General features: G+C 40.4%; 1 protein-coding gene across 3 annotated transcripts in view; it reads right to left on the minus strand.

The window, feature by feature from the left end:
• The window catches only part of PRR16 (proline rich 16), a 236,337-nt gene extending 224,671 nt beyond the window's left edge, over window positions 1-11,666 (minus strand). For all 3 annotated transcript variants that reach the window (XM_054031270.1, XM_054031272.1, XM_054031273.1), the window contains exon 1: window positions 11,170-11,666. In XM_054031270.1, coding sequence (XP_053887245.1) covers window positions 11,170-11,328 — 159 coding nt within the window. In that variant the 5' untranslated portion in view covers window positions 11,329-11,666. The remainder of the gene's footprint in view (window positions 1-11,169) is intronic.
• Between the last annotated feature and the right edge of the window lie 2,789 nt (window positions 11,667-14,455).

Raw genomic sequence — 14,455 nt, forward strand, 5'->3', positions numbered from 1 at the left:
AAAAAAAAAAAGCTTTGAAAACCATTGGTACTGTAGTCCAGATTAAACAGGAATACTGGAGTGAACTTGGGGAGAGGGGGGAATGGAGAGAAAAGAATGCAGAGAGAAAAGAAAAGCTGTTTTCAGAATTGGGAGTGTTAATACGAATCAACAAAAACTAAGTAACTCAAAGCTAAGGCTTTTATCTCTTTGTGTTCAGGGGAGTTCTGCAGAGGTTGGAATGTGAGGGACAAAACTAATCAGTTCACAAAGTTCATTTGAGTAATTGCATCTCATTGTGTTTGTCATGACAATTTAATTTGGAGGAGGAAAAGCACATACTAGTGCTAAAGACAAGTCCGTGTTATGTACTGTATTAGGGACAGGAAATCTCACTTTCAAATCCACTATGTACTACTGGGTTTGAAATTAGGAACTGTTTATTATTGTGATTTTAATGCCAAAATTTTGAAGCTTGTTTTGGTAAGATAAATGTTTATTGGGAATGCTAATGTTCATAATATACCATTATTGCTGAATATGTAATAGATTTGATTTAATAACAAAAGTACTTGTGCCAATTTTGTTTTCAATAATTGGTATATCTTCAATTTATTTTAGCTAGCCTATTACTTTCTCATTAGAAATACTCGGTGTGCTTATTTAATGTTCTCTAAACAGTCATGGGAACTACTTTTTAAAAGCCATTTAGTTCTTGTCTTGTTTCAACAAAATATATGAAAGAAAGCATACAATGGAAGCAAGCACTTCAAAAATTACAGTATGCAAAAAAGAGTCAATCATTTTTGTTTTGCTTAATATTGGAGTTAGAAAAGACGCTGGACCTAATTCTCCATCCCTTTACATAAATGAAGATAGTGGAGTTGCACTTCAATACAGATAGTATAAAGGAACTGAGAAGCAGACCCCATGTTGTTCATTTGCTAATGTTTTCATATTTATTTTTTACTTTAATTCCCTTTGGAGGAACATTACATGAACTTTCTATTGTAGTACAATGGTATTGGCAATGACAGCTAAAATTTTATAATCTACTAAATGATCGTAGTTTAGAAAATATAAATATAATCTTCTAGGCATTTAGTCAAACCTTCTATAATTCAGTTCATGACCCACAAGCTTTGGATTGCTGGTTCCCAGTAATAAATATAGGGACAGATACAGATACCCTTTACACCCACTGAGTAGTACCTTACTCCGCTAACTTCAGAGGATAACTTGTCATATAAAGTGCAACTCAACATGAATTAAGGGTAACTTAATCTGGCCCTTAGCTTTCAATATGCATCAGGGAAAAGGGCATAATTCCTTTCTTAGTATACCGCATGAGGGAGAAGAAAAAAAAAAACCAAATGTGATTCAAGATTGACCTAATGCAGAAGTTCCCAAGAAAGGCTTCAATAAAAACCATGTTTTAAAATTACAAGCATTCTTCTGATTACTGAGCAAACTTAATCTGCAATGAGTTCTGGAAATGATTCAACCTTCAGTGCTGTCAAACTCCATTATGCACTGTGGCACATATTGCAAGAAACAATGGATGAGTGTGTTCATATGTATTTAAAGGTTAACATTCTATTATCTATGGAGAAGAGAGGACTGACAATACTCTTTCTGTCTGGAGGAGATTGCTACTAACTATTCCAGTTCATTTTAATTTAATAATATTAAACCAAAAATGAAACACCAATGGACTCAAACCCCCTCTGCAATGAACATAAAGTGCAGCAGAATTGCTACTGTTTTGCGGGCTGTGAGAAGGGACTGAGCAGACATTTTTCGGACCCCTTCATGCTTAAAGCAAGCTCTTCAATAGCTCTCACAATGAGAGCATGATAGGAGAGGACATTGTGAATGGCATGCATGGATACCTAGAGAGTCAATGACTTATAACCAAACAAGAGACTGGTCACAAGCCACGTGGGAAGGGGGCATAGGCTGCAGCCTTTCACCACAGAGCCTATGAGCTAATGTAGCAATGGCTTAGCTATACAGGCAACGTGCACCTTTCCTCAGGATTAGCACAAAAAGAGTGCTTCCTCCCTATAACACTTCTATTTTTCCCCCTGTACTAAGGGGATCGTCATAAATCAGGCTTTGCACAGCAAACCACAACTTCACCCAATATTTGCAAGTTTGAGTTATTTCCAAGAAATCTGCAAACTTCTAGAATAAAAACCATTTAATTTAATCATCTTTTTCATTGCAGGAATTGACAGTTCCAAACATTATAAAAAAGGTGAAATAGCAAAAGGTTCCCATGAATGTCTGTATAATGAGAAAATTAGATTACAGGGTACTATGAGATTAATGTTATATTTGTAAAGAAATACATATTTATATGACAATTTAAACTGTAATAGCTACATATGGCTATGGCTACCCAAGCAGCATCTATAAAATATACCTTCCAACTACACGAGGCCAGGAAATTATGCTCCATCTTGTCAGATGAGACTTGGCCACAATCACTCATGCATCTCCGGTCTCAATAATTACAATGCACTGAAGCTGGAAATGATACCACAGGCACTGAAAATGCTCCAGCTGGTGCATGATATGACAGCCCACTGACTAACCAAAACAGGGTGTCACAAGCACATCACTCTCGTGCTTCGTACACTAGCAACCATCAAATACTACACTAAAATTTAAGTCTCGGTCTTAATCTACACCACCTTCAACAAGTGGGGCCCGGGCTATCTCAGGGACTCTCTCTCTCTGAAAGATTAAGCCCAACCACATTAGCTGTTTTCCACTGGATCTATCAAAAGTGGGACTAAAGAGAGTAGGAGAGAGACAGACATCTCTGTGGCTAGTCCACAGCTTCTAGAACACTGTTCTACAAGAGTTAACAATAATCATGAGCCAGGACAATGTGCAAAACCCAGATCTTCAACCCAGCTTTCCCACACAATAACAATTATCATCATTTTTAATAATCTCTACGCATGTGTGAAAAAAGGAAGCTTCAACAGGTGCATGTTACTTTATTTGTGAAATGTAACACAATTCTGATACCATTGTGAAGAGTATGTATAATGCCTAGATTAGACAATATTCATAACTAAAAAAAAGTGTTTATGTTTCACCTTTTATGCTTCTTATTAGCTTTCTGCACTTCATTTTGCTGAGAGAGGGAAACTAGTCTGGTTATTCACCTTTTTAAAGTCAGTTTCACTTTCTGGTTCTATTGAATTGCCTCAGTGTTACTGCATTTGGTTTACAAAGGTGCAAAGAGAGGTTGCGGGGGGTTCTAAACAAAGGGTTTTCAAGATTCGTTTTGCTTTTAATTTAATTTTAATTTAATGAAAATCTCTCAATTCAAGTTACATGCTTTGAAACCCCTTAATTAATTTTTAATTTTCATTATAATAACTGAATGAGAAAGAACAGGAGTGTTAGATTTTACATAGTGCATTTTGTCATTATGTTTAACAAAACTGGTGTTCACTGAGTTTTTGATAGGCTTATGAAACCTTCTTCCATTAAGATAGTTGTGCCCAAAGCTGAGGAGACTGGCAAAAACTTCTGAGACAACGTCAAGGACAGTCCTCCGCCCGCCCACCCACCCACCCACATTTTGTATTGCCCCAGTTTCTTAATCAAAATATTGTGCAGTACCAAGTGAAGTATGTGTGTGTATATACACACACAAGTCAAATGATTATAAATTGTAAATAATGAATAAGGACAGGTCACTGATTCAGAGCGATCTGGATTGCTTGGTAAACTGGGAACAAGCAAACCATATGCATTTTAATATGGCTAAGTGTAAACGTATGCATCTAGGACCAAAGAACGTAGGCCATACTTACAGAATGGGGAACTGAATCCTGGAAAGCAGTGCTCTGAAAAGGACATCAAGGTCATGGTAGATAATCAATTGAATAGGAGGTCCCAGTGCAATGCTGTGGCCAAAAGGGTTAATGTGAACCCTGAATGTATAAACAGGGGAATCTTGAGTAGGAGGAGGGAAGTTCTATTATCTCAGTATTTGGCACTGGTGCATATACTATTGGAATATTACGTCCAGTTCGGATGTCCACAATTTAAGAATGTTGATAAATTGAAGAATGATTAAAGGATTGGAAAATACGCCTTACACTGATAGACTCCAGGAGCTCGATTTCTTTAGCTCATGAAAAAGAAGGTTAAGGACTGACTTGTTCACAGTCTAAAAGTACATCCATGGGGAAACAGAAATTTGATAACAGAGGGCTCTTCTGTCTAGCAGACAAAGGTATGACAAGATCCACAACCATTGGAAGTTGAACCTAGACAAATTAACACTAGAATTTTTTTAAGAATGAGAACAACTAGCCACTGAATCAACTTACCTAGGTTTTGTGGGGGATTCTCCGTCACTGGAAATTTTTAAATATATATATATATTTAAAGATAGGTTCTAGTTCATATAGGAATTAGTTCAAGGAAGTCCTATGGCCTGTGTTACACAGGAGATCTGATTTGATCATAATGGTCTCTTCTCACCTTAAAATCTATGCATCTATAAATATTCATATATACACACACACATACATACTAAACAGAAAGTTATGGCTGAAATCTTAAAAATGTATCTGAGTTTAGAACCCAATCTTTCTCCCACTGAAGTCAATGGCAAAACTTCAAAGAACAGATTCATGCTTTTGCTATACTACAGTTTGTTTTCTGATCACTGTCAGAAGCATCTAGATTGCATGAAGTTCATACAAGCATACATTGTAATACTTATTCTAACAGTGGTACTATTTTTATTTTAAAACCAAAATTATATATGTTCTATTTAGTTCATGGTTGTACAATATATTGTACTTTCAAGTAACTTAGTGTTTCACAAGCAGAATGAATGTAGCTGAAAACAAAATTTAGCTAACATAAATTTGACAGCATTCTTCCTTCTGTCAAGCCATATGATGTTAATAAATAGTGTTGTGTGTATACATTGGTTCTTTCTATTAATTGTATATTGTATAAGAATGAAAGGAGTTGCTAGCTTATGGCAACTTGATTCCAGTCAGATGCAAAGAAATCTCACCCAGCATCACATCAGCATTTAATGTGTCCCTGATAATCCTAAACTAAGCATCAGAGGTTCAGGACCACATATGAGCTTCGTAGCTATTTATTGAACATCTGTAAGAATTTTACTTTAATACATTTGTACTTTTGTAACATTTTAAATGTATAAATATTTTATATACTCTTAGCTATGAAAGGAGTAACAAAACTATGATTCAGTTAACTATTTATGGCCCTTTTTGGTATCACTGAACAGATCACAAGTGAAGAATCTGTGCAGTGCTTCAAATACATAGTGAATCATACTCTGCACTCATTACAAAAGTGAAGGCAAAGATTGCAGCTGCATATCTCATCAAGGAAATGGGATGGGGAAAGCTGAGGGAGAAGTATACTCCTGGCAAGAATGGCAAATCTTGGAGCATATAATCCAGATGTGTAAGCAACCAGTCACAAGACATCTTGGCCTTGATGCCTACACAAAGCACTATTCCTGGCCACACCGGTACAACACACATGAAGGCTTCAGTCTAAGGAACACACAGTGCTGTACATCAGTCTTCCACTCTGTCAATCAGACCTGGATATATGGGCTACTCTACCATGCTGCACTCAGAGCATATCTACCAAGGATATATTAACAGTGGTGGAGGGCTGAGGATTAAGGAACCCTTCTCTCCAAATCCCGTTGTAGCATGTGCATCTGATCATGCCTGAACTATGACCTCTGAATGCTGGAATGTCATTCCATAACAAAGTGAGGGTATCGCTGCCCACACATCAGGGATTTGGATGCACGATAGGATTAGAGAGACAACAATCATGCTTCCATCTCCTAGAGGGGGAGTGTCTGTAAATAGCCTACTGCTGCACATTGCTTGTTATTTCAGGTTCTGACCTGAAGTACTGTATCTTCCCAGCTGTGCACAATAGTCTTGAGCGAAGAAACTGAGACTATTGGGAATGGAGCTATGATAGGTCTGTGCAAATTTATCCTAAAGATGGTGAATACGGAATATTCCACATAAACATGCTTATTTCACCCACAAGGTTACGCACACTGACCTTATCATAGGAGAAGAGCAGCCACCTCAGTAACGAATCGGGCCATTTGTTTTATCTATCAACTTTACCATCACCTGGAGCACATTACCGGTTGCTCAGTTCACTCCCGAGTTTCCTATCTCATAACTTCATTGAAATTGAACATTATGGAAAGGGGTCGGAAAGGATTATTTATCCTTTTTTTAGTTACCGAAAACACAGAGCTCTTTGGGAGGGCTCAGAATGGGGTAGGTGGAACTAGGGAAGACAGGATTTCTTTTGATGCATGAATTAGGATATTCCAAGATTTCCAGGGAATTTGGGGTGGGGGGTGAGTTTGATTCGGTCCTACAACCATAATTTCTGATGAGAGTCCATCAACTGAACAATATTCTAAATTCCAAACTTAGGAACCACCATGTTCAAACCGTGCCCACTAGAGCTTATGTTTCTCATGCGAGATACACACCTCCATTTTGGATTGCACTGAACACTGGCAATGGCTACAACAGCTGCTTCCTTTTGATAAAAGACTGAAGCACATCCATTCACCAATTAAAAGCTCTGCAAATATTTCACAAATTACTTTCAGAAATCTGTTCTGGTTGATGAGTTTTTCCATCTCTATAAAAGTATTTACCAAATGATTCGATATTTGAGATTTCCCTAGTGCAATCAACACAGGAGGGGGGAGCCTTTCAAATAACAATGACACTATAATACAGATACAAGACAAACCCCTTTCCCACTGAACTCACAGAGAATGCAGAATTTGGGCTACAACATGCATTCTATGTCCATCAATACCAAACAGAAAGGAAATAATTCCTTATAGTTTTTAAACTAGAGGACAGAAATTCAGTAGCACATATTGTCTTATGGTTTCTTATAGTGCCATCACCTTAACATCTAAGTGCTTCACAGGTAAATAGGTAAATTCCATCTGCAGAACAAGAACCAGTGTTAAAAATCTTTCAAAAAAGACTCGGACATCCAGTACTCTGGATGGGCGAATTTTAAAATGAACTACATTAGGGCATACTGTTGTGGTGGTTGGTGAATATTCTGAAGGGGCCAAAAAAAAATATTAAACAAACAGGTGCCATACAGCTCAGTTTAAACAGCACGTTCTTCCAATACAAGATATGTGCTGCAATTAACACACACCCATAATAGTTTTTTCTTCTAGCAACAACACAAGTATGGCTGTTTCTAATGAGTAAATTGCACCCATGGAAGGACCAGACATACATCAGCTGCAACTCAGAACTTGTCTCTCATACTATTCCATCCTAACAAGTCTCCCAGTCACTCCTTCACTATCCTAAGTGTTTTGTGGCTGCCTTAGCCTAAACTTATCAATAAATCATGGTAAATTATATAAAGTTTAACTTCTGCGCCACAATAACTCCATTACAACAGATGATGTAATTTTGTCTTCTGTTTTGAAAGGAATTTTAATATCTTCAAGACTTGTGTGTCTGGATTTCACTGAAATAAATTAAGTTAAGCAAGGTTTTGCCTGTTTCTTAATACACTGGAGTATCTCTCTCAAATGTGCTCCTTACCCAGATAAACATGTAAAGCTGTCTCAAGCAGTTGGGCTCTCAAGATTTCATATGGAAGTATCTGAAGAGGTTGCAGAAGTCTAACAGGTCACATCAGATAGCTTTGGCCCTATTTTTATGTTTAAAACCAACCTTTTCTAAAAAAAAAAAAAAAAGAGAGAGAGAGAGAGAGAGAGAGAGAGAGAGAGAAAAAAAAAAGAGCATTGGGCATTACTATCATTGTACTTGTTGCTACCTTGGAATGCTACAGGAGTCCTCCTCTTTCTCTGACCTTCAAGGCCAGAGCTACTGAAGTGACCAGTAGGAAACACGTAGGGCAAAGAACAGGTGGGAGAAAGTTAATTTAAGTGGAATACTGCACAACCAAATGTAACTCTATGGTACAGGAGTAATCACATCCACTCTCCATACCAATTATTTTGAGAGAGTTCACTTCTGAAGCATTGAATCTTTCAACTCACCAGTGCATTAACTATGCATGCAACTAACAGCTACCATTCAAAAAATTATATCATAAAAGATCCCAATCCTAAACATATGTTTGAGCCAGACACAAACGCTGTATTTGTCAATTTGGCAGCTGCAGATTTCCGTAAAAGTACAAAAGAGATCTGAAAATGCAATATGGTGCATTTTTTCTTAAAAATAAAAGCAAAAATAGAGTAGAGTAGAAGGCAAATTCTCAGATTGCCACACTCCTGAAAAAGAAATTCATCCTGGTACAGTACGAAGAGGAACATTAACACCACAAGAAAAGGCACTATATAAAAGAGTCTAACTGTGGCACATATGCAGTAAAGATGGAGGATAGCCAAAACATTTCCAAAAGAACATTGTGTATTTGATTTAGAATGCAAATAGAAGAAGGAAAGATTTGCCTTACAGTTTATAGCTCTGCCAGGTTCCACAATGAAATGTACTTGGTTTTAGTATTTACCATGCTTTGAAATAGTGAAAACTGTTTACTAATTCACAGGCAACATTTCACTGCCTATAAAACCAGCATTTTATGTCTGATAGTCTATATTTAATATACAATAAACTGCCTGGAGTTTTATTTAAAGCACGATGCTTCAAAGTCCTTCCAAATGCACAGCAATCTCTATACACAACCTATATAGAGGCTCTGCAAAGCCAGACTCTTAATTTAGCATATCTTCAGTTACTCCCTGTTCAAATAAAGTACATTACAGGATATGTTGAGAATTCTTGGGTGGATTTAGCCTATACTATAAATGTAGCAGTCACATAGCAAACTTCCAAAGACTTTTCTCAAAATAACTACAGTGCAAGATGTATTTAACTTTTATGAAGACAATGTTTTAAGAGGATATTATAAATAATTTCATATGCAACACTTATCTGTGGTACAATGATGGCTCTTTACAAAAAGGATACTTAAATTATTATTCACAGGTGTTAGCATAGCTTCTGAGTACTGATTAAGAATCATTGTTATAAGAAGAAGTGTTTACATTTTTTCAAAATTTGCACTCTTTAACAGTGCTTTCTTTTCATGCACACAGCTTTCAAGTTATAGCCCAACAGTACTGGAATTTTAGAGTTTTGGTTTCACTTCTAACTGGGAAAAGAAGTTCCAAACAAGCCATTCCCACTCCCATCAGGCAGAGGTAAACCTAGTTCTCTCTTACAGATACAGTCAGCCAGAACAGACATATCTGCTTAAATGAAACATGCCACAGTAAATGATGACACTTGACCTCCAACTACAGAGATCTTGTTTGCTTACTAGAGGAAACCCAGGAGTCTGATTATATGTACAGAATGATTTACATTCATGGGGCAGAACACAAGGTAGGTTCTGAACAACATGTACTAGTGCAGCAACAGAAGCCAATTAATTTTAGCAACATTTTTAAATGTCCAAAGAACTGCTATTCAAATAAGAACAAGAAACAGGTTTCTGTTTTTAAAACATCCTCAAAGAATACAACACATAGAGGACAGGTAGCACATTAATGGAAAATTACAGACATCTTCCAGAAAGAGTGAAAAATCTTGGACTGTGATTAGTTTAATCATGCTCATATAGAGATTGCATCTGTTATTAGTGGATATATATTTATATAATCTAAATGTTAACACATCACTGAATTAAAGACTGCCTCTGAAGGCAGAAGACTGTTGACTAAACTTGTTGAAAATAATGTTAAAATAGAAAACTAATGTTTGAGAGCAAAAAACACAGCCTAATACAAATGTCAAATAACGGATTACAGGCAATGCACACAAACTTTGGACTTGAATTTCAATGCATAATCCAATCCAACCATCTGTGGACCAGTTGTGTAGCAAAATCAAGATTTGGGGCAAGCTCCAAAAAGGACAGCCAAGTTACATTATTTTAGCTACAGTATTTTGATACTTAAAAACATCTCCGCGGTAATTACATTCTGTCTGCAGATTAACCTACAGAAGCTGACACTCGTCCCTGACCAAAGAAACATTACAATGGATTCCCAGATATCTAAAAATCAACAGATATTTTGCCTGATGTACATCTCGTGATTGTGATACAAGTCTCAGAAGAAAAATACAGACTTTGCTACTATGACCTTTATACATGTTAGCAGAATCGCTAGAGACTTGTCCTTTCCCCAATAACTGGGAAAGCTTCCAGCAGATTTATAACCGAGGGAGCCCCCCCGTTCCCTGTCCCCATCTTCCAGCAGCCGGAGTAGTGAGAGTCAGGCAGCTCCGGGATGAATACAGGGATACGATTGCAAAGTTAACGTTGGAGCAAGAGGGAACCTTTCCCCCCATGGAGATGCCCCGTATAACCCCGGTGCAGCGAAGGCCACTTCCCCAAGGCAGGAGCTATAATAAGTTCAACAGTCCTCCTCCATCTCATAAACATTGCATCCGCAACAGCCAGGCACAGCAACACCACGCCGGGAGTCAGGGCTTAAGTGGCACATCAGCTCAGAGACGGACACAAGCCTCTCCCTCGCAGAGTAGCTAAAGGCAAATCTGAATCCCCAGGGATGGATGGGGGTGTGTGTGTCTGGAAATACCTACAGACCCCTTTGCTTTAAAGGGCTAGAGAGTCATAATCCCCCTTCCCTCCTCCCCTCGAAACACAGAGAAAACCGGTGAGCGGGGGGAGAGGGGGTGATGGAGACCCCTGAACGCAAGTGCCTAAGAGCCCCCCTCTCAGCCGCTACTGGGTGGCAAACCCCACTCCAGAAAGAGATTTCCCTTGAATTCATCATTCACAAAAACAACAGCGCCTTTTCCGCGCCTTCCCGTCTCCATCGCTCTCCGGAGAGCACCGGGAACAACTGACTGGGACACACCGAGCCAGCCACCACAGGGGCTGCCTGGCTTTCTGCACCCCCCGCGCAGAGACACCAGTTGATTTCCCCTTGGCAAAGACAAAGTGTAACCAGCCTGTGCCCAGCCCCGTGCGCTGCTCGCGAGGCGCTCTCTGGCTCCCAAAGAGTTGGCAAGTCTGTCCGCCCTATCGGGAACGTGGGGCTGCCCCACGCCTCTCCAGTGCAGCGCCGCTCACCTCCTTGAGTTCCTTGGCCACGTCTTTCAGGTCCCCCAGGACTAATTCCAAATCCTCCACGATGATCTTGATCTGTTCCTTCACCTTGGCTTTGGAGGCTGCGGGCGGCCCCTCGGGTGGCGAGGAGGAGGCGGGGGTCCCCTTGGACTTGGCTGACATTCTTTGGGGGAGCGATGTGTAGGGAGGAGGTATGCAGGTCAGGAGAGCTGGGTAACCAGCGGGTGCCCGGTCCCGTCCCTCGGGCTCCCGGAGCTGCTGCAGCTGCTGTCTTCCTCCCCGCACATTTTGGGCTCAGGGCTCCGCCACGCTCCGCTCTCCGCCGGGTGGCTGCACCGCGCTGCTGCCATCAACTCCCCGTGATCTGCACTGAGAGCGCCCGGGCTGCAGACGGGCGGACGGTGCGCCTGCGCCTGGCTCCCTCCCTCCCGTAGGCACACGCGCACGCACAGGGTATGCCGCTCACTGAAGGGAGAGAGCCGGTGTGAGGGGAAGCCGTGCGTGCGATCCCTGCTGTGCCCACCCCGGCAGCCTGCCTGACTCTCCTCCGACCTCCCGCCACGGGTCGAGCCTAAACCCACAATCCCCGAGTACGCACTTCAGGACTGCTTGGTCCAGAGAGGGGGGAGGGTAGGTTGGTGGAGAGGGGCAGGAGGTTTTTTACGCAAACTTTCCCCCTTTTTTTCTCTCTGTGCAAACTCGCCCTGAGCAAGGGATCTGCCCGCTTCCTCTCCACTACCCGGGGTCAGATGATTCCCCTTTACAAGTGCATTGGGGGAGAAGGTGTGAGTGCGTAAGAGACAGGAGAGGAGGAGGTAGTTACAACTCCTCTAGAGGAGGCACTTCCTTTGCGGCGCACAGTCTCTACTTGGAGCGCTGCGTGCTGCTGGAATGGCTGGATCACGCTTGCAGGCGACCGCTCCGGCAGTGGTTATTTCGTCTCTTTCACGCTACCCAGCGGGAGCTTCTCTGTGTTAGTTCAGGGTCAGTTTTCGCCACCTCCCAGACACACAAGCGAAGCACTTTTACACACCGCCGGAGCCTGGCAAAACTCCCCCCGACGATCGGATCTGGTTCTGCTGCTCACAGAACATTAATTGTGGGAATGAATCCCCCGTTCTCAACCCTGTAGATTTCTTGTTCTGACTCCAGTCTCTGCAGCCAGATCTCATTTAAAAGGGAGAGACCTACAGCACCTGTAACAATGCCACCTGACTTTCTTTTTCCTCTTAAAAGCTGCAAGGAGGCTGGAGATTTGCAAACGCCAGCAAATTGGCAGGAGGGACCTCGGTCTTTATTCAGTGATCACATAAGGTACAATAAGCCCTTTTAACTCGAGAAACAAAATCTATGCATTTTGCCAGGTACCGGGGAAAGAGGGTACACGAACGAAAATAGCCCTCGATTGCTTCAATTCAATAGGTACAATTAAGGGCAGGGCTTTCTCCACACGTTGCTGTTTGACTTCAGCATTTAATTTGCTGGGGCTGAGGGAGAGAGATTATCAGATATTCACCTCTAGTGGTTTTTCCACTTATTGCAAGAAGACGTCATGTCCAGGCACTGGAAATTGTATTACGAATTTCTATCTTCAACTTCAGCTGAAAACAGCTAGCAGAGGCAAACAGCCAAGCCCTGCGTCGAAGATCGGCCTGGAGGGTTGCATCTGGTTTAGAAATCTTAAATGCTTTCCTTTCTGAAGGGATTTCTTGCAGTTTGCTGTGTTTTAACTTAGCAGCAGGAAAGAAAAGGGAAAGAGCAAAGACATCGCTCAGAGCTCCGTGTGTGCATAACATTTCAGATCTCACCCGATGCAGACAAGTGGGTGGTGAACAGTTCTGTGTCTAGAGTGGGTGTGGGGCTGGAATAAGGAATCGACACAGGCTGAATTGCAAACTCCGCTACCAATCCAGGAAAGCTAGCTGTCCTTATTCAGGAGGTGAAAATGCCATTGGGAGTTTTGTCCGTAGAAGAAATCACTTAAGGGATTTATTAGTGTTGGGTAAATACGATTTTTAATAAAAGTGTTTTCCACAGGCATTCATTAGAATCTTTAAACAATTTCACGGTGGCCCTGTTCGCACCCAGTGCATTCACTTTCCCTAAGTATTTAGGCAATCTGGTTTAAGCGCACACCACACTCATACTCTAGGAAAGCAATGTTAAGATTCATTTTCTGGAGCCATTCTCGCTGGAAACTTGATTTTTTGCTTATCCAGTCAGCAAACAGGAAAAGATACCATATGAGTTGACGGACTATTCTTCATTAAGCATTACACCTTGAATCTCAGATTTTGAATTAAGAGCGACACTAAAATGTCAAGGGGAAAAACAGCAAAAAACTGTTTCCTGGTTTCAGTGATTAATCCATTTGAGAAGTATTGCTCTATTTGTATACATTCTTTGAAGAGAAGAGTACCAAAGTCTATCAAAACCTATTCATGTAGATTTTGTGTAACCCCACTTAGACTTAAAAAAAAAGTCACTGCAGTTGCATAGAAATAACTCAAAATTACTAAATAGGAATAGATTGTTGGTTTATCTATTCACTTATCTTTTCTCCCACAGTGTTTAATTCCAGATGTGTCAAAGAAAGGCATAAATTCCCTGTCACTTATCTGACATTACTAAAGTTATGAAATGGCCCTGGGTAGTTTCCTTGTGATTTCAGTTTCTTACAGCATTTTTTTTTTTAAACATACCCACACACACACAAATAAATAATTCTGTACCATTAGCAATTTTTTTCACTTCACCCCCCTGTTTGGGGTTGTAAATATATTAAGTCATACTGATCTCTCTGGCAGCTGCTTATTAAACATTTCTACTCTGAAAAGACAGAATTTTATTCCTACTTTACCTCTGTCAACTTGTTTTAAATCATGACAGGACTTCACCTTTTGCAAGTTAGCCCTCAGATACTTTGTCCAAAGACTTTTGAAGAGATGAACCATAGCCACGGATTCTGTCTCTACAATTTTATTAACTTTTTCAAAGTATTTTAAGGTAGAGAGACATGAGTTGTCCCTATTATATTCATCCAGTTGTTTATAGTTTTCCTGTAATGGTTTTCTCTGGTATTCAACTAAGGGTCCCTGTTCTATAATTTTGGGGATCAGTCTTAGCACCTGTTCAAAGATGTGCGTACAGGACTAGTCCTCATCTCCTCTTCCCGGACATGGCTCTTTTAAAATGAGCCATTAAATATTTTTGTTAGTAGCTCGGCCACTTAGGGTTTTGTTTTGTTTGTTTTTAAATTCCTTCTAAATGTCTAGATGAATGTCCTCTG

Source organism: Malaclemys terrapin, chromosome 6 (genome assembly GCF_027887155.1).
Source record: "Malaclemys terrapin pileata isolate rMalTer1 chromosome 6, rMalTer1.hap1, whole genome shotgun sequence".
Taxonomy (NCBI): Eukaryota; Metazoa; Chordata; order Testudines; family Emydidae; genus Malaclemys; species Malaclemys terrapin.